This window comes from Cydia pomonella, chromosome 19, assembly GCF_033807575.1.
Source record: "Cydia pomonella isolate Wapato2018A chromosome 19, ilCydPomo1, whole genome shotgun sequence".
Lineage (NCBI taxonomy): Eukaryota > Metazoa > Arthropoda > Insecta > Lepidoptera > Tortricidae > Cydia > Cydia pomonella.
This window is the reverse complement of record NC_084721.1, coordinates 663,041-682,660: the sequence shown is the minus strand read 5'-3', so window position 1 is coordinate 682,660 and position 19,620 is coordinate 663,041. Positions and strand designations below refer to the sequence as shown.

At 38.8% G+C, this 19,620-nt stretch overlaps 1 protein-coding gene across 9 annotated transcripts in view; it reads right to left on the bottom strand.

Moving 5' to 3' along the window:
- LOC133528129 (RNA-binding protein Pasilla) overlaps positions 1-19,620 on the bottom strand; it is a 74,053-nt gene that overhangs the window by 40,518 nt on the left and 13,915 nt on the right. For 6 of the 9 annotated variants that reach the window (XM_061865365.1, XM_061865363.1, XM_061865366.1 and 3 more), the window contains one exon: positions 12,814-12,960. In XM_061865365.1, coding sequence (XP_061721349.1) covers positions 12,814-12,960 — 147 coding nt within the window. Of the gene's footprint in view, positions 1-12,813; positions 12,961-15,573; positions 15,707-19,620 lie in introns of those variants that run through there. The other 3 variants (XM_061865364.1, XM_061865368.1, XM_061865369.1) reach the window with 2 other exon arrangements.

Here is a 19,620-nt window from a genome sequence, read left to right as displayed (position 1 = left end):
GTGTTGTGTTCCTGCCGGTGAGTAAGGTTGCCAGAGCTCAACGAGGGGCGGGAGGGGGTTAGGGTCGGCAACGCGCATGTAACTCCTCTGGAGTTGCAGGCGTACATAGGCTACGGATACTGCTTACCATCAGGCGGGCCGTATGCTTGTTTGCCACCGACGTAGTATAAAAGAAAAAAAAATCATACTATTTTTGCAGTAGGTACATGCCACTACTCGTGCCTCAAGAGCCGTGCTTCGTCGGTGCATCTACGCGTGTTCCTTCTCTTGCCACTAATCACGCGCTTGTCGCTTCTGTGTATTTATTGCTCTACGTTTTTGGTACTTGATTACAAAACTGCATGTTCCGTATAAAAATGCCAATTTTTTATGGGGTGCGAATGTAAACAAAATCAAATGAATATGATTGCATCAATTTCCAATAGTATTAAAATTTCCCTCGAAGTACAACGACAGTAAAACATGAAAAACTACTTTCCGGGTGTCGCACCCTGGTGCGAATTTGACATTGGATTTAGATATTTTTTCTAATTATTTACTCAATTTGCACCGAGTACATTACTTTCCCCAGACCCGCAATGGCCAAAATAGATTTTTTTGTATGTTGTTTTTTTTTTACCTGTTCCGTAGCTTAAATTAACATAAATAACACGTGCGAATTTAGATATAAGTGTTGTAAAACGTACGCCAAATTGCACCGAGTACACCTTTTTTCTCTTCTTAGTTACAACCATTACATTATTTTCAGCCGATTTCACCCCTTTCCGGGGGGGTGAATTTAGTAACGATTGTATAAAGTTAGATTTTTAGCCCATACAAAACAATCCGTAGTGATTTTATTAGTCCTTAGAATTAGTTCCTGACTTTAGTGAAATCTGAGTTAATTTGACCGTACTACAATAGGAATTGGGAACTACAAAAATTAAACAGCGTTTTCATGCTATGGTGGCCGCTTATGAAAGTATTTTGTGCGCTTGTTTATCTTTTCCTCCTCATTAAAAGTATCTTGAGGGTAGGATTTCTCAAACTTATGAATCTTATGATCCCGACTAACCCTATTAAGTTTCCGAAAAGACTTCAAACAGTTTTAACCTCTTTCTCGAGATTATTATAAAGCTCATTTTTTAATACGCAAACGAGCCATTCACCTGTTTTATGTTTTTTGCCGTTTTCCTTTTTAGGTCATTCCCGGATGCATCCTGCAACAACTGTGGCTCTGCCCAGTCAGCTACCAATTCCATTGCACTCGGCTTATTTGCCACTTTCTTGTTATAAAACTATCGATCATTACGTGCACCAAAGCCCACTTTTCCCACGTTCTTCACATTCGCTCTATCTACCTGTATATCTTTACTTACACCGTCGGATTCACATACCACGGTGACATCACTCTTGCTCCATACATTCTAATATGGTGCTCCGCCCATTAGACGTTGCAACAGCCGCTTCGCGTCGCGACAGAGTGGACATATGAATACGCTCATTAGTTACATTCATCTGGAGATGCTTGTAGGAGAAATGTTTGCATTATAATGACATAATCACATCATCAGAATAGATGTTTTGTTGCTAATTGGACAAAACTTTTGAAGCCGTCTTGGTAAGTAGAGTATGAGCATGAAGTCAGAGGAAACGTTGTGATTCACACTTGTGAAGCTATCCTTCTATGCCCAATTCGAGGCCTACACCCTCCTGCTTTCCCAGTTAAATATCCCTAACACTTCGTGCGAGAACTATAAGTAATTTCAGTGGATGGCACCCGCTTCACTCTCTCAACGCCATTTTAATGTATTTATAACAGAGGTTTATCCGTAAAAGAAAACGTCATGTAAAAACCTGTACCTATTATTTCAAAAGAAATTCAAAGGTCCTTAATCCGGATTGAGCGTTTATTAATTATGTCATTTCCCCGCAGTAAAATGTAGGCTTAGGCTGGTATTGATGATAAGTTTTGTTAGAAAAAGGACCATCGTTACTATTATTTGTTCTGCGGTACACAGCTTTGTGATACAATAGCACACTCGACTAGCTTGTATGGCGCAAAATTTATTGACATAACAAATCGCCTCCACGCCATCGGGGCCTTGGGCGAGATTGAAAGATTGCACTTATTTACCGACTAAAATGATTTATCGCGCGGTTTATGAAGAAAAATCGTTTTAATTTCCTGCGCAAAGAAAAGCCTAGAAAAAGTTTTTATGGAAAGCGAACAAATGAACATGGACGCAATAAAATATATGAATATGAACCCGCAAAAACGAAGTCTGCCTACTCACGCTTGGAATGTTCGTCGGGTCGAATATTTGGGAGCCAGGAGCGTTTTTGTGGATTGGTCAGTTAGCAAGCTTTAAAGTTTAAATTTCGCACTTAAAGGCATTTTTCATCATTGTCTCAAATGTAAGGCAAGACCAATCAAATCGATTTTTTGCATGGCAGCTATTCAGGACAACCTGCTTAATTAATGCAGTAGGTGGCAGTATTGCATTACCAGAAGAACATTCTATTTAAAGATGTTCTGATCAAAGCTAAATATCTTAGCGCAAAGCCAGGGCGGCTACTGCGAACATCGCTCGAATATTGCAAGAGCAATAGCGATGGAGATCTCCTTATCTGGACTTTAAACGTTTATATAGCCCCCCAAATCGCATTAAATCCTTCTATGCAGCTCGATTAAAGCGAAAGAAATAGATATCCTACTGCACTCCGATCTTCGTGGTTCCCGCCATGCTTCGCAAAGGCCATATGTGAGCTATTTCAAGTCTAGAAGCCACCGCATTACGTTAATATGTCGTCGGCCTTGAACTATTCACCGGTTGTATCGAATCTTCAATTTTGCATCGAGCCGGTTTATTGTGATAGTTTCCTTGGCTCCACTTTACTTGTATAGCCGGGTTAGCCCACCTCTCGTAAACTTATGATGAGATTTCGGGTATAGTCATACTCAATGAAAGTAAGCGACGCTTTGCTTCAAGAAATCAGTACAAACTCAAACATTTATTTATCCTTAGGAACTATTTCATTCACAAGTGCATTTGAGACCGATCTGTAAGCACTTTGTGTAAATGCAATGGAGATGGGATGGGCAATAGTTATAATGTACTAGTTCGAGGGTGAGGAAAATTTGCCTCCGCTCAGAAGGTGATGCGAATGGACGGAATTATGGACGGATAATACGACACTAAAAAAAATATTATTAGAAATGACATAAAATAAGGCCGAAGTCCCAGTTTTTATTAGTTTCGAGTCTAGGCGAACTTTGTGTTCCCACTAAATTCGAATGATGTAATGTATGATTTAGTTTACGCTCCTGGTGACCAATATCTATGTTATTCGAACTGCTCACTGGGCGAAGGCGAGTTCAACGCTCACGTTAGTTTGTTTTAACGTTTGAGATTATTAGTGGGTGGAATAACGCAGGCCGAATATATAGGCCCCTCAAAACTCGGGCGAGGCGATTATTGCTTTCCAGCCAAGTTTATTATCATTGAACTCTTCGAACACATTTTACACGCGACACACGCTTCGATGTCTTTTGGTCATTCAACGCGACAAACAAGCTCCATCGATTATCGAGTTAATTCCAGCTTGTTTTAAGGAAGCTGCAGTAAGCACTATAAACTACATATTTAATCATAACATTTTCAATGTCAAGGGCTATCGTAAAACAAAGTACCAGTCTACCCTCGCTTTTATTTGAAACTACGTATTTCCAAAAATACAGCCTCGCTTTTGGGCATTGTCAACGTTTCGTTAAAAATACAAAAGGCTCTCAAACAGACAAAACAGACGCAGCGGATGAAAACAATCTAGTGGATAGTTTTATCCCGCCGAGTGGACACAAGCAATTGTCGATAGGAGACAAATAGAATAACAATAACGATGGTCACCGCTCAAGGCCCACCGGTGCTGATGTAAGCGCCATTTGCCTACTTCTACTTGTCGTTCGAACAAGTTTTCATACCTGACATTTGATTCGCGGTCGCGCGGAATTTACAGTTTTCTTATTAATTTTAAGACTATTATTAGCTACATCATCATAGTGTTCACTACTTGATTGGTATTTAAACACATAACCCATTTTGTTTCACATTTTTTTACAGTTAATATATCGTCACGGCTTCGACATAAGTTTAACTTTTAGTTAAACCCGCTGATTAAGCAGGTCCATAGAATAAACATTAACTACAGTCATATACATACATCACTCTCCCCCATCTGAGATTTATTCTAGCGACATCTCGCACGGTCTTTGTCATTCTACTTGACTTGACATTTAGGGCGATAGGACATACAGACATCAATAAAATTCAAAAATACAACTCTCTTGTCAGTATTTTTGTGACATTATTGCACTTTTAATTGCCTGTCTGACAGAACCTGTAACGTGTCACAAATCCAATGTGCCATGAGATATCATCCATCCTGTTTACTGTGTACATCCTTCAATGAATGTTCTACTTACACTACTAACATAAAGTGTAAGCTGCAGTTTTCTAAACAAGCAGTTATTTTATTAAGAGTCCATAAAGTTAAATGGCTTCACACTCAACACGTACGTGGATTTGAAAAGTACGTCGCTACAATGTCTCACATGAATATAACCCAGGAAAGTTTGCTTGTTCAATCGCTCTTCTTGTTTATTTAGTATAAGTTAAAGATCACAGATTATCGCAGCCTTGTATGGAGTTTCGAAACATCCTCCATAGGGTCCTAGATGGTTGCTTTCTCTCGATACGATTAACGAAAGCAGTATTTTCCATAAAGTGTTTTGTTTAAACGCTCATAAAGTGAAATGTTTCTTGTGAGATATTTGCGTAGCAACGTGGGAAAGAGTGTTTGCTGTAATTTTCAAATAACAGCAAACACTATTATCTTATTAGTTACTTACTTATTTTATCAGACAAATACTAGACTAGACTAATACTTATATTATTATACATATAGAGTGGACTAAATCCTACAGGAAATTTTCAACCATTATATTCTATCTGTTTTTTGAATTATGTTATACAATGTTAAAGAATATTGATTGTATTGTAATGTGTATATGTCAAGCCTATCTTTCTCACACCCTGTCGTCTAATATATGATGAATATTGATAGCAGAGTCTAATAGAATTTCCAATAAATTATGTGCGTTTACTTGTTTATAAACAATAATCAACATCCGTATCCTACGGAAAGCTGAACCAAGTATACGAGTAATGTGTCATATGAGTCACAATCAAGATTCGACCAAGTTAAAGTAAACAAAAAAAACTGTAGGTATATGCATGATGTAATTTACCGAAGTCCGTTTCGTAGAAAACGAACATGAAACCGAGCATTGTATAAACAACACATTGTGACAGGTTTTGAGGCTATTTGAATAGGCAACACAGTGCACCTGAGCATATTTACGTAAACATGTATCTATTACATACGATACGTACTATTCGCTACGCTATGTTTCGCTAGTTATGCAAAGCGTCTTTAACGTTCCTCGCAGCTCCCCTTATCTATTCATAACACGTTTGTATTCGTCTACGAGCTACTTTTTAAATATAATTAGATTAGTGTCAGCTAAGCGTAATCGGTGTGATTTGAATCTGGTCTCCGCACGGCGCAGCGCTTGTAGTGTTTTCGTGAACATTCCCGTAAGTCCCGCACAAACATCCTTACGATTTCGATTACTTCCCGAGCATTCGCCTTAAGCGAACCAATATAAGTGTAAGCTAGAGATCAATACCAACTATACTAAACCGGAGGTCTCTGCTGGTTCTTTTACCGTCCTGCAAGCGACAACATGCTCGGGCTCGGATAACGAGCGGTATAAAGAGCAACTTTTTGCTGTAACAGGGTAAATCGGGTTTCAGCGGCGCTTTTAATGTAATTTAATGTTGTTACTTTCGCGATTAATGTAATTTTTTAACTGGAAATGGGGATAAAGAGAAGATACGCCTTATTAACAATATAGGTCGCCAGGGCGCGTGGGATGTACTCTATACAGGCTTGACAAAATAGGTGTTCCTAAGGGAAATAACCTATGTTGACTACATGACAACATGACGAATAGAAGCTATATAGGCACAATTCAATGTGTCGACGTCAAAGGTATATTTACATCTCTGAACTTTATTCCATTGTAACTCGTAACAAAGTGACATCGGTCGGCCGTATAGTAGGTAGTTTTTGTGTTGCCCTACAATTGTTTATCAGTAACTAACCGAATACGCCCTTGAATAATTTTGAAGCGTAAGAAGTCGTTACTTATGTTTGTCTCAGATTATAACGATAATATAATAATTGTACTGGAATATTTATGTAAACAGTCAAGATGTTTTTTTTTTTTTTTCAGTGCGAATCGTGAATCAAATTTGGTCAGTTAATGTGCTGCGGCATTAATAGCAACGCATTCACTGACCAAAGGTGGACCTACCATTTCAATAATGTTGCTAGTTATGGCTTATGGCTGCCACTGAGGCGGAGATAAGAGGAGACGTGTGGGAATCCACATCTCCTCCGCTGCATTACAAGTATTACAACCAATGGTATTGGTTGATTTCCGCACAGACGTGATGAAAGGAGAACCTCTCATCTCTGCCTCAGTCATTGACTTATATGTTACTTCGTAAATACGGGCGGCATGAAGTGGGCCAGTAAATTGGTGTCAAATCCCGTTGTGCACAACCAATGCGAAGCAGTCGTGCAGTCTAAAGTAACTAGGAAGAAAAAAATCTTGTATATGGAGTTTACAGGCCCGTCTTCAATGCCCTTAATGTGGACCGTGGACCATGGTACCATGGTTTAAATGTTTGGCAGTGTGACTAGTGAACATTTAAGACAAGTCGTCAATGTTGCCGTTCTAAATGCGCCAACGCCAACGGGCGACAAAATGGCGCATCCTCATTTTGGCAGAGGAAGCCGGCACCGGACACTGTAATTAATATCGCGCGAAGAGCCGTCCACTGTTACTATTATATATCTCTGACAAGCTCGTTTGGCCCTCATGAACTAGCCTGACTGACCATTGGTAGATCTTATCTCCAAGAAATAAAGCTTACGAATAGTTAACCGTCGACGATGGCAATACTGTTGACACTTGTTTGTGCCTAGATATATCATCTAGACTTTTGATCTTGTTTTCTGTTTCGAATTCCAACAAACAATACTATACAGTTTTTCCGAGTTTCTAGGCTGCAATATTCGAAAATTTCTCCTTCATATTGTCAATAGTAAATTAAGTTTGCAAACGAAGACATCTACATATATAATTTGACACGACTGTGCTCTCAAGAGAATAAGATATACTTGCAGATAATTTTGAAATTGTATGGTAACTTCTGCCGCTAACTGTATTAAAAGACATTACGTCAACGACTCGACATCGCGACGGAAGCCCAACTCTCTCGACAACTTCAGAAGCACCACTTTACACATATTTTATTCTTCACCGTATTCCAAATACACAAAGATAAACCCAGCTGCATTCCCTTGAGCGCAAAACTATATAATATTAAACAAATAACATATGCCGACTGCCACAGTCTACATGAACACGGCAGACGTGTCCTAAGCTGGGTACTATGTCCCCGAGGTGCTAGAATATTCCCTTTAGCAAAGGTGAAAATTTTGGCAGACAAACGAGATCTACGTCGAGACAGTAGGTCCCAATTGTCCCTGCCAACACAAGTTTTAATAGCACATTAGACACCTAGGGCTTTAAAAAGTGTCTCAGATAGCAGGCTTTTGTTGTGAACACGCGATCTGAAGCTTTGACGAGGCCGTGAATTGTGCCCAGCAGAAAGTTGGATTATCTGCCGTGTGAGAGAATGCTGCATTAGGTTAGTGGTAAAACTACGCCAGTTTGTCTACATAATACAGAATGTTTTTTTTTAATACCGGCAATATTTTGTGATGTAATAAAAAAAACACCCATAAAAACATCAACACCTGATCATGCAGCCAAAATGTATGAACCAGCTGATTTTTCAGTGATTTCGGGGTTTAGTCCCATAGTAGAAGTTGCTCAGTATGACCTACATATACACCTCGCCGGTAATTATAAACTAACCCGCGTAGATTACGGCCTTTATAGGGTCAACAACACTCTTCAGAATACTAGTTCAGGAAGGCTCTAGCCTCTTCGTCCTGGTTCTAAAATAAGGAGTTATTTTTACTTACGCGTTGCTAAAGGCTTTCATAGCGTATCGAGGAGGAAGTGCCCGTTTTCCCTTCGTCGATAAGATAAACATCGTTTCAATTTCCTACACACTTCCGCGAGGCTCACGGGTACGCGAGCTGCTTTTTTTAGTTTCTTTCGAAATATTCGTTCAGATATGTGCGTGGGCAGGTGACACGTATATAAAAATCTTTCAGTACAATATTCTGTCACCAGAACATTATAAATCCTAGACTAGGTAAATATTGTTATTTAGGTATAATGGTTATCTCGCCCACTAACTTTGAATATAGGCATCTGATGATAACATAAAACTCCCCTTTCTAATAACATGAATGGAAAAGTGTTTTTGCTGGTTTTGTCCTTTCCTCGGCTTGGAAACATATCGCCGCGACGTGACTTTTTGCATAAAAGGTCGAAAGTTGGGATCACGAGGGATGCGCAAATTCGTTTTACAAATATTTTAAAGAAAAATAGCATCAGTGACAAAGCTCATATCAAATATGAAAATTCTAGCCAGGATGGCACGAGACAAAAAGTAATACAATTTGCCAACTGAAAGGGTTTTAAGCGTGTCGTTCAAAGGATCGGGCTACGCTGACACTCTGAAAAAACCTTCGTGTCTTTATATTTCATATGGAGATAGGACTTTTTAAAGTGGAAGGGTAATGCGGGGAGCCGGGGCCCATCAATCTAACGCGTAAACAAATCCCTCAGGCGCTTGCGGTAGAATGATTGGCCTCTGATTTGATCGCTCTCGCGTTACGGTAAAGCCGTGCAAGTTTTAAACTCCTATTAATTTATGTAATCCGCAAACTCATGCTAAGAATTAAGAATGTTAGACTACATAAAAAATTAAGAGAACAATTAGGAGAACATCTCTATAATGCGTGAAAACAATTGAATCTGTTCAAATGAACATGTTTTAACGCGCGAACGTAATATCTGTTTCACAACATTCGCGAATTAAAGATACATTACGCACATAATGTGTTCATTAAAAATGTAAAGGGAGACCATTATATTTATGTAAATATAAGGACAAAGAAAACGGAGTACACTTATTAGGAAAAGCCTTCACTTGAAGGCTTGTTAACCAAGTCGAGTTGGTTGTCCGTTTTCAAAGTGACATGTCGCAAGCAAAGAGTTCGTTAGGGGTGTTTGCGATCCGCGTGGCGGTGCCCTGCAGCGTGATTAGATTACCGATATTCCTATCCAATCCCCGCGAGCCTCATGAATCTAACAGGCCTATTCAGAGCCGCTCGTCCCTAAAACTCTGCTCGTATAAGATAATTATTCTTTGGGATAACCGAATCAGCGAGGACGACAGTCACTAGCGAAAAAAATACGATACTTTGATGATAATAAATTGACATGCATACATGATGTAATGTTTTGAAATAAATTTACGTATTTATCATCATCTGAATATTTCAACAGCAATAGGTATTCACTTATGCAAATCCGATTTTTTTTAACGTTACAAATAAAGTCTAATATATGCAACGAAAAGAATTTTCGAAGTAAAATACAATAGCACATCCTTCACAGATATTTTTTTAATAAAATGAGGCCGAATACACCCATGTTAGTGTAAAATTTGAGACTAACACTATTTTGATGAGGTAAGTACAGTCACGGACTTCGGTTGTTGAGCCTTTTAGATTGAACCAAATTAGCTTGAACCGTAGTCCGTGGTCATACGAAAGATACTTCTCAGACACTAGCGGTGGTGTTCACTATATCAAAGAAAATCATCAATTATAGATTTTAGTAGAATATATTTGTACCTTAGAAGCAGCCGCTTACCCAGGAAGGGCAAAATTATAATTCATAGTTTTCTTTTTAAACTTAATCTATCATCTATCTAAAATATCTATTTAATGCAATATCCAGCGACATGTTGGTATATAAGCCATACGTTCAAGATATTTTTGCGCTAAAACATTCTAATATATCACTTGATATCACGTAAAAACTTAGTAAAGCAGTAAGCAAATTACTGTTAAATGCTGTGACTAGTGGAAAAGGAGGACCTCATCGATTGGACTAGGGGATTGAACGGCCAATCGAACATTTGCTTGAATAGCTTTTAATCAACTCCACGTGTCCCTCACAAAAGAAGCAACAACGCTACAGTTGCGACCCTTCCCGAGTGTCTTATTGAGTTGAAGGAGCGTGGCCACTCAGTTTTCCGGGACCCTCCATAAATTATCTTTAGCGAACCGAAAAGAGTCGATAGTTGTTATGATAGGGACACGGGCAATATAACTTTTGGAGGTTAAATAATCGAACTGGGAGTGGGAGCAACCAAATATATTCTTCCGAAATTAGATAATCCCGAACGCGCTTATTTGATAAAAACACACCTAGAAGCAGATACCTATGTTCAACGGAAAATAATGAATTTTTCACAAAGAATAAAGAAATGCGAAAGATAACTACTGCTTCCGGAATGCTCTGTGTCAGTAGACTCAAAGCACGCACAACAATAATAAAGACTACTATTTTCTACAATTCAAATTGTAGTGTACCAGAGCAAACTAGCATATCGTTAGATGAAATAGAACAAACTCACTAATTCTTCTACAAGACTGCAGTCTTGTATTTGGTTTAGTATATGTATGTACCTAATATAGCCTACACTATGCGCTGCAATATCGTTGCATTCGGCAAAGCGCTAGTCAACGTTGCTGTTAAATTGCTATGCAAAACTACAAAGCAACAATGCGCTGAATTTTCCTCTCTGCAATCACCATGTTTTTCACGTTTTGCGACTGCCATTGCCAGTCATTCCGCTGTCATAATCAAACATAGGAATCGACAGCCATACAAAGACCACATCATATTTCAACCGAATGTAACCAAACCAACGTAACAAATTCATATGGCAATCAAAGGCGTTAAAACTTGTTTTCGTATTACTTTTGTTTACCTACGTGGTAAAATAAGTTTCAAATTGATTACAGAGATGTCACACAACCGACATAAAGTTGTATTTAATTGGAGTTTAATTTGCGTACAAGGTGTTTTGAGTAACGGGTCTTAATGATAGTTGTCAGATCGGAAGGCAAATGACATATACGATTTAATAGTTTATAGTAAATGTGACGATGTGATGTATAATAGTAGCGTCGAGTTGCTCAAGGTTCGTCGTGAGCTGTATAATTGACGCCGGAGTTAATGATATCATTGTGTTTATAAATTGAAAACAATCTCTAAATCAACACTCAAGTTCATTTTATTGTGCACTACAATTCTTGTAAATGACATTGGAATACCTCAGTTTGAAGACAATACTGTAAATAGGGATTAAAAGGACCGATTACCGTGTTCATTTCATAGCTTGCGATGGTACAAAATGTACAAAAAAACAAAACGCAACGACAATGACACATCACTGCATATATGTTTCGTCAAAATCCGGTGTGATTGGTTCCTAACGTGACTAGAGACCTGACGGATCACGAGATGTTTCTTTCAGGCGTGTACAACTGTATTATATACCGAGGAAATGTTCTTAAAAGAGCTCATGTTTTAAGAATCGAATCCAATTCTCAAGAGATTTCTAATACACCGACTCACTTAAAGCCACATAAATTGAAGGAAACTTGCCCATGAATATTTCAATACGGTCGCTATAGAAATAACAAAGTATAAAAGAGTAGTCACAGTCACAGTGTCGCCTGAGGGAGCTCAGACTGGGATTAGTTTGAATATTCTTATTACGGCATTGTGGCGAAGGGACAGGTATTGTTGTCGGAATGGGGACATTATTTTAACTACGGGAAGTGGCGCGCCGGAAAGTGATAGGAGAATTTAGTACTTCGACCCTGTTATTCATAAATTGACTAGATATGCCTGTACCCTGCCGCGGTCAATACCGGCGTTAACCATTGTATCGTATCGCGGCCTCGGACTGAAAGGATAAACCATAAATGTATCTCTAGGCGGGCGTATGATATTTTAGCTACATCACGCTGTTTTAATTAGAGTGAAAAGTGAATGTAGGTCAGGGCGTGCATTAAAAGGCTAGTATGCATAATGTTAATACAGTACCTACACCCCCACGCAATTAGGCATATGCTTGATAAGGCTACATCACGCATATCTGTCAACATTAGTAGTCAACCGTAAAAGCTTGCTCGAAACGAACAAAAAAGTTACCTACCTTGATAAACCAATTCAATGAGGTGTCATACGATTATTATTAATAATTCGGATGACATAGGCTTTTTCAATAGACTTCCAAGGAAGTGGTTCCGGGTCACCTTTGTCTTTAATAGGTTTTCAATTCAGAGTCGTACTTAAATTATTTTCAACACTTCGTTCGCTTACTAATTATAATAGCAAATTCTGAGGGCCTACCGCGAAAACCGACATTAGCAAATTGCGGGGATCTTTCTCTTTTACTCCAAAGAAGGCGTAATTAGAGTGATATAGAAAGATGCCCGCAATTTTCGAACTTCGATTTTCGCGGTTATTATAGCCCTGTTGCTAATCGATCCCAGAGCGATCCTAAACATCGAAAATCTAAATTTTGTTATCTGCCTTTACCGCTCGAGTGAGCAAGAGCGTTAGAGAGGCAGCAAACGAAATTCCGATTAGATATTGATGTTCGCGGTAGGCCATCTATAAACTCTTGTACTCACCAGGATAAAAATCGTGGGACTTGCTCATCTTGACCCTCGCACCTGTGTCCTTCTGCAGCTGCGCGATAGTCTCGCCGCCCTTGCCGATGATGGCGCCAGCCACCATTGACGGCACCAGCACCTTGAAGTGGTATGTCGGCTCCACTGCTGAGGACATAAGTCGAAGTTAGACACTGTAATTGGTAGAGGGATACTGTGTTGTTTCTTTTATAGCAAGCTTTGTAAAGAGAATTCAGGCTGGTGCATGCAGATCCAACGAATACGCCCGCTCACTGCTTGCGTGCATAACGTATAGTAGCAGCGTATGTGCAGAGCGAGTGCAGCGAGCGAGTAGCGGTGAATTCGCCCGATCTGGACGGTAGACGCACTTTGAATACCCTTATTATGTATGAATTTTGATAGGCCATAGCAACACATTAGCATACTTAGATTTTTTGTCTATTTCCATCATTGCTTTGAATCTGCACAAACGGAGTTCATTTGAATAACAATTAAGATGAAAAATCGCCGTCAACCTGTATTTTCCGTAGATTGTATATCAAAAGCAGTCCGTTTGTGTAGAACCTATAATTAATTGCCTAGTGATTAATTTGTGTTGTGTAAAAGATAAAATGTATAACAAAAGGTCATTCGGTTGCCTTGAAAGTTTCTTGTATTTTAGATGTGAAATAGTAATATTATTAAAGAATTGCATCATTAACAAATTACTTCTAAAATACATGTTATAAGAAAAAAATAACTTTAAAGTTTATCTTTTTTACTATGAACTTTTTACACGCCTGCATATTGAATAACCAATAACTCTGAAAGCACTGTAATCAATTCACGAATAACTTTTTCCCAATCCATGATATTCATATTCAATGGAATTGAATCTATTCTCAGAGATTCCATATAATCTAATGACAGATTGTTATCGATGGGTTCGGAAATACGTTCCCCGAATAATAAAGTGTTGAAAAAAGCTATTCAATTCACGAAAAGTCGGTACCGCAATGATGGAAGTTATTAACAGCGGCAAAGGGGCTGTACTTTATCTATCTTTAATTTTACAGACAGAAACAGAGGATGCCAGTAAACCCGGCTCTGCGTTTTAGTACTTCAAACAACATTAAAGAAAGGGACTGAACGTTAAACGCAGCACATTTTTAATTGCATACAGATTTTAATTAAGATAACACAGTATCCCAGAGTTGACGAAGCTTGGAAGAATGATGGTGCATTTGTCTTGATCAGTGATGGTCTGAGCACCCTCGTTTCCATGAAACCACATTCTTTAAATTCCGTTCCCGTCCAACACCAGACAACTCAAAATAACGGTGATTGATTACTGAGGGCCCACCGCGAAACACAAATATTAAAATTTTCCTCTATATCACTCTTGAATATTCGAGAAAATTTCGATTTACGTTTTTCGGGGTGGACTTCAGTACCCCTAGTGTAAATTTGATCGACATCATAACGTGACGAACGCGTTTGCGTTAAGTCTCATTTTGTATAGGATTTTGAGTTTCCAAAACGTCCCGCTTGGCGCCGCTCTTTCTAAATCCAATACAAAATGAGACTAAACGCAAACGCGTACGTCACGTTTCGAAATCGAATTTATTTACACTAGGGGTACTGATGTGCAAGTTGCGAAAAGTATTCATAGAGATGAAAATGTATTCGGAAATTTTACCATAAATATAATAGTTCTGCATTTTATAAATGGATTTTCCAAATTTTTCGCAATTATGAAAACTTTCCGCCGGAACATCAATATGATTGATACTCATTGGCCATTTTCAGAGATCTTTGGTGTTCGGGATCCGTGATTTTAAATCAGGTATTCGAGGTCTGATATTCGAACGAGGATTCGAAGCGATAGTATACAGTTGTCTAATGTCAAGAACCGAAAGAGCCACAGAGTGAGGTGCGAATTACTGCGAGCTTGGATGAGTCAGTTGGGAGGTGAGTTGAATCGATACAAATTGGCCTATTTGTGGTTACCACTCCTCGGCACGATGAGTCGAATACATGTGAGCGTTTAGCTATAGATAGTATAGATATACATGTATAATACAGATATTAGCAGATTTGAACGCACAACGCATTTACAATTGTCGTTCAGCAATGATAGCAATAGTAATACTGTACTGAAAATTGGGTTAAATACATCAAGGCAATTTAGACTTTTTAAAACTTCAAAACCTTGCTTTAAAACTGTATTTAAAGGTAGACCTTGAAGAAAATATGACACGGTTATAGTATAGTGTTGTAGACAACATTATACTATAACCGTGTCATATTTTCTTTATATACCTAATTGTCTAAGGTGGGCGTTGACCACACGCTAAGGTATTTGTGTTCATCTCAATTCTTAGCAGTCATGACGCCACTCATTCTAAAACGGAACTGTCGATTTGCGCAGTTATCAAAAAATAGAAACAGGATTTAAATAAATACAAATTGAAATCACGCTTGACGCTTAACGCATCATATGTAGCAAGATGGTCCACAATAGTCCACATAGTCTCAAAGGGAAACGATAATGAATAAAGGGATACCGAGCGAAGGGATGGCCTCGAAAGCAACACCAAAACTGTAATGATGAATTGATCAGGAAATTAAAGCGCTCATACTCAACGAAGAAGAAAATTACAACGTTAAAAAAAATCAATGCTCCAATGACCGTGCAAGCTCAGAAAGACGTTAATACGACGAATAAAATGCTAGCGAAAATTCTAATAGTCAGCATATGAATATTTGCAAGTCACCGACCGCTCCACTTCGTCCATATTTCCTCTAAATCGACAGTGGAGCATACTTCAAACGTCGAAAGCTGGTGCCAAAAATAGTTGCAACTTGCAACGCAGCCGCAACGGTCCGATATTTGCATGCTCAATGGCACTGGCACGAGATGACATTGGCGCTATTTGGATCTATAACACGTGGGCTAGTTTTAGTGACACAGATAATTTATTTGATAACACAAATACAAAACAAACATACGAAATAAAATACGTCGCATCAAAGGGAGTTGTGTAACGAAGCGATATTTCCTGACTTAATTGCTTGCTCCGACTGCGCATCGCAGATCGTAGCATAATGTCTGACATCGGGATACAAAGAAACTAGTGCACCGCCCACGCGGAGTGAATCGAGAGGCGATGCCGCAGCGCCCTGGATGTGCGTTCCCATCGGCAGCGTGAGCGCAGACTAATGGATTTATCTGTTAACCAGTGCAGCGTGGTCTCGCGGTCCGTAACAGCTATGCGTAGTTGGAGAGCGCTCTACCGGAGGTGCCGAGCGTTGAATTCGCCTGCACTCGGGCCGCGATCGGCAACTAGTCCCCTGTTTGACCCCGTTTCTGCGTCGGCCGCGGCCCGGCCACGGCTTTGACAATGGTAATGGAATTGGGACTGCGCTCTTCGAGATGAGGGGCTCTGGAGAGCTGGATGAGTCTAGTGTATTTGACACAAGACACAACTCGGAAGTGATTGGACGGAACTTGTGATAAAAACGTTTGGTTTTGCGGTTACTGTCTCATCAAAGTCCTCACGACACAGGCTTGACCTAGTGTTAATCTAACCACAATGTATATAAAATTTATATTTAATTACCTACTTTTGTCAATCCTGCCCACTCTACCTACCTAGTTAATAAAGAAATTTTGTATTTGTAAAACTGTTTACGCCTAACTGAAACCCCTAATCAGATAACTATAAGGAAAGAATGTGTAACTAACTAGGCAACCAAATAATGTATTTTCCTTGTTGATTGATTATCTAAATTGGTTCCCGTGAGCAGCAGAGTGCCGTTAGGGGAGTTGCTAAATAAACTTTCAAATAAGCTTAAAATCTTGATGACATATCGCTGTGACACCATCAACACATAGATTCCTGACAACAGAATGTTCTTGGGACGAACATAAAAGATTACAACATAAATAACAGGTGGCCCCGCCTACATCCATCAGACGCTACAATTAAGCTTTACATTTGCGCTCTCAACACGATGGACACTTCTGTTTCATGTTCGTACATTAAACGAATTGCGCTCTACATTACTGCCCTTTTTACGGCTATCTACGCATTTAATAATGGTTTTGTTCTTTTATATAATACTTAGTAAGCTTTACAAATAAAACGCGCATAGTGACTTCTAGTAGTAAGTAGTCATACATACATTATTGCAGAAAACCAGAGAAACACATTATCTTCACTCGAAATTTGTACAAAGGCACACTTTTGTCGTTAATCTTGTTCAGCTAACTTTGAGAAACTACGATACGCTGCGACATACTTACTGTAGATTTGAAAATGTATAAGACAGCAAGAGTTACGTAAAACATTTGAGACGTAAATATACTGCATACATACTTTAGTAAAATAAATAAATGGATACACACGAAGATAACAATGACTTGTTCATTGCAATCCATACTATTGCGTTATCTGACGTTTGACAATGAATGGCTTCTTCATTCGTTCACTTAACATTCACATTCACACAATTCTCACGAGCATAGCGTTAGATAAATTATGTAACGCATTAGTTCCACACCGTTCCAGTAATCTAGAAACCTAGAACTTGCCGCGGAGAAAGTAATCAGCGCCGAGGGCGCCATTAACACGTGCTCCACTACACTAGCCCGAACAGTCGTATGAGCTGTAACGTTCATAAGGACATAAGGCTTTTCGGCAGAGGCTGCAGCCTGCATTCAGCCTTTCAGCCGAGCACCTGTCTCCGCCTGACGGCAGCCGTCACAACTATGAAAGTTCTCGCTAACAATGCCTTTCAACTTGCATTTTCCCTTAATAAACATCGCTACTTATCTACACGCTGATTTCTCTCAGTACTGAACATTTTCATGGAAATAAAATCAACGCTTTATCTAGCAAGCATGAAAAGGAAAACGTCGCTCAGCTCAGTTTTTGTTGAAAATTCTGCGCGAAGTATTTGCTTCGCTTGAAAATTTTGCAGCCAGTTTGAACTCTGAAGAAATCGATTAGTAAGGTGTACTACAAAGGAGGATGAAAGCGAGAGAACTTGACTTTTCTCAACTTCTGCCGCGTTTGTGCAGAAGGAAGTTGAAGCTTTATCGATAACTTAAGGTTTAATTTATTCATGGAATAAACATTTCTGTTCGAAAAGGCAATAACAATTTACTTTATTAAGCCGCAGCTTTCCTGTGGTTCTGGAATGACTTCACAAAGCTCAGTCGTAAACTTTTGGTACATCCTTTATGAAGAAATTAGTTGAAGACGGTATTCTCTGCGTTGAATAGCGTGTCAGAGTTATACTTTAGAAGTATTAAACGTGATGTGTTGTAGAGAACCATTAGGCGTACGGGGTAGAAGCAGGTCAATCGAGAGCAGGGTGTCGAGTAAGGCGCCATCAGAGTTCTGCGGGAGAAGCTCCAATAATATCGTTACTTAACGGCGTTCCTTCAATTCGCCGCACTGCGAAAAAACTTTCATCTGAGCATTTGTCGTTGTCTCAAAGTGGTCAAAGGGGACATATAAAATAACTTAAGCCACTTAAGGGATCGTTCTGCAAACAATTCAGGAATATTAAATTACGAAGGTGCGAACAGAAAGGTTCCTTTTTAGGGTTCCGTAGCCAAATGGCAAAAAACGGAACCCTTATGGATTCGTCATGTTTAGTTTAGTTTAGTTTATTTATTAACCATAATGTAACATGATCATTACATGGTATGTCAGTATTTCACAATATTCTACACTATGAATTTACTATACGAAGTAAATACGATTAATAATATTAAAAATCTATTTACAATTTGCTTCAATTAAAATATTTTGTAATGATAAATATTCAGTAATCGAATAGAAGGCATGGTTTTGAAAAAAAGTCTTGACCGTGTTTTTGAATACATTATAAGGTAAATCTGTGACATTTGTGGGCAGTTTATTAAATAGCTTTATTTTTATGAAAATTCCCTGTTTTTGACACTTTTTTAATCTAAGTGATGGAAGTATTAGTTTACTACTGTTCCTTGTATTATAATTGTGACAATCCGAACGCTTAAGTAAAGTGCTTGCATTCTTGTGAATTTCCAACACAGAGTTGTATATAAACAATGATATGACCGTCATTACCTCAAGCTTCACAAAGTAGGTCCTCGCAGATGTGCGCCAATTTACCCTGTCTGTCTGTCTGTCTGTCGTGATGTCTGTCTATCTGTCCGTCCGTATGTCCGAGCCACTTTTTTCCGAAACTATAAGAACTATACTGTTGAAACTTGGTAAGTAGATGTATTCCGTAAACCGCATTAAGATTTTTACACAATAATAGAAAAAAAAAAACAATTAATTTTGGGGGTTGAAACTGAAACTCGATTTTTTTTTTCATCAAACCCATACTTCTGGGATAAATCTTTAAAAATGATATTGAGGTTTCTAATAAAAAAAATTAATAAACTGAATAGTTTGCGCGAGAGACAAAAGTGGTAAAATGTGTGCCCCCCCCCCCCCTGTAACTTCTAAAATAAGAGAATGGTAAAACTAAAAAAAATATATGATGTACATAACCATGCAAACTTCCACCGAAAATTGGTTTGAACGAGATCTAGTAAGTAGTTTTTTTAATACGTCATAAATGGTACGGAACCCTTCATGGGCGAGTCCGACTCGCACTTGGCCGCTTTTTTTATGTCGAATAAACATCGAACGTTTGAGAATTATAAAAACACTTCTCTCGTATTTTATGCACGCGATAATTTAGGTCATAAAAGGTCGTTTACGTCAGCATGTTCTGTGGATCTAGAAGGCCATGGTGACGCGCACGAGTCGCTATTCCAATTGG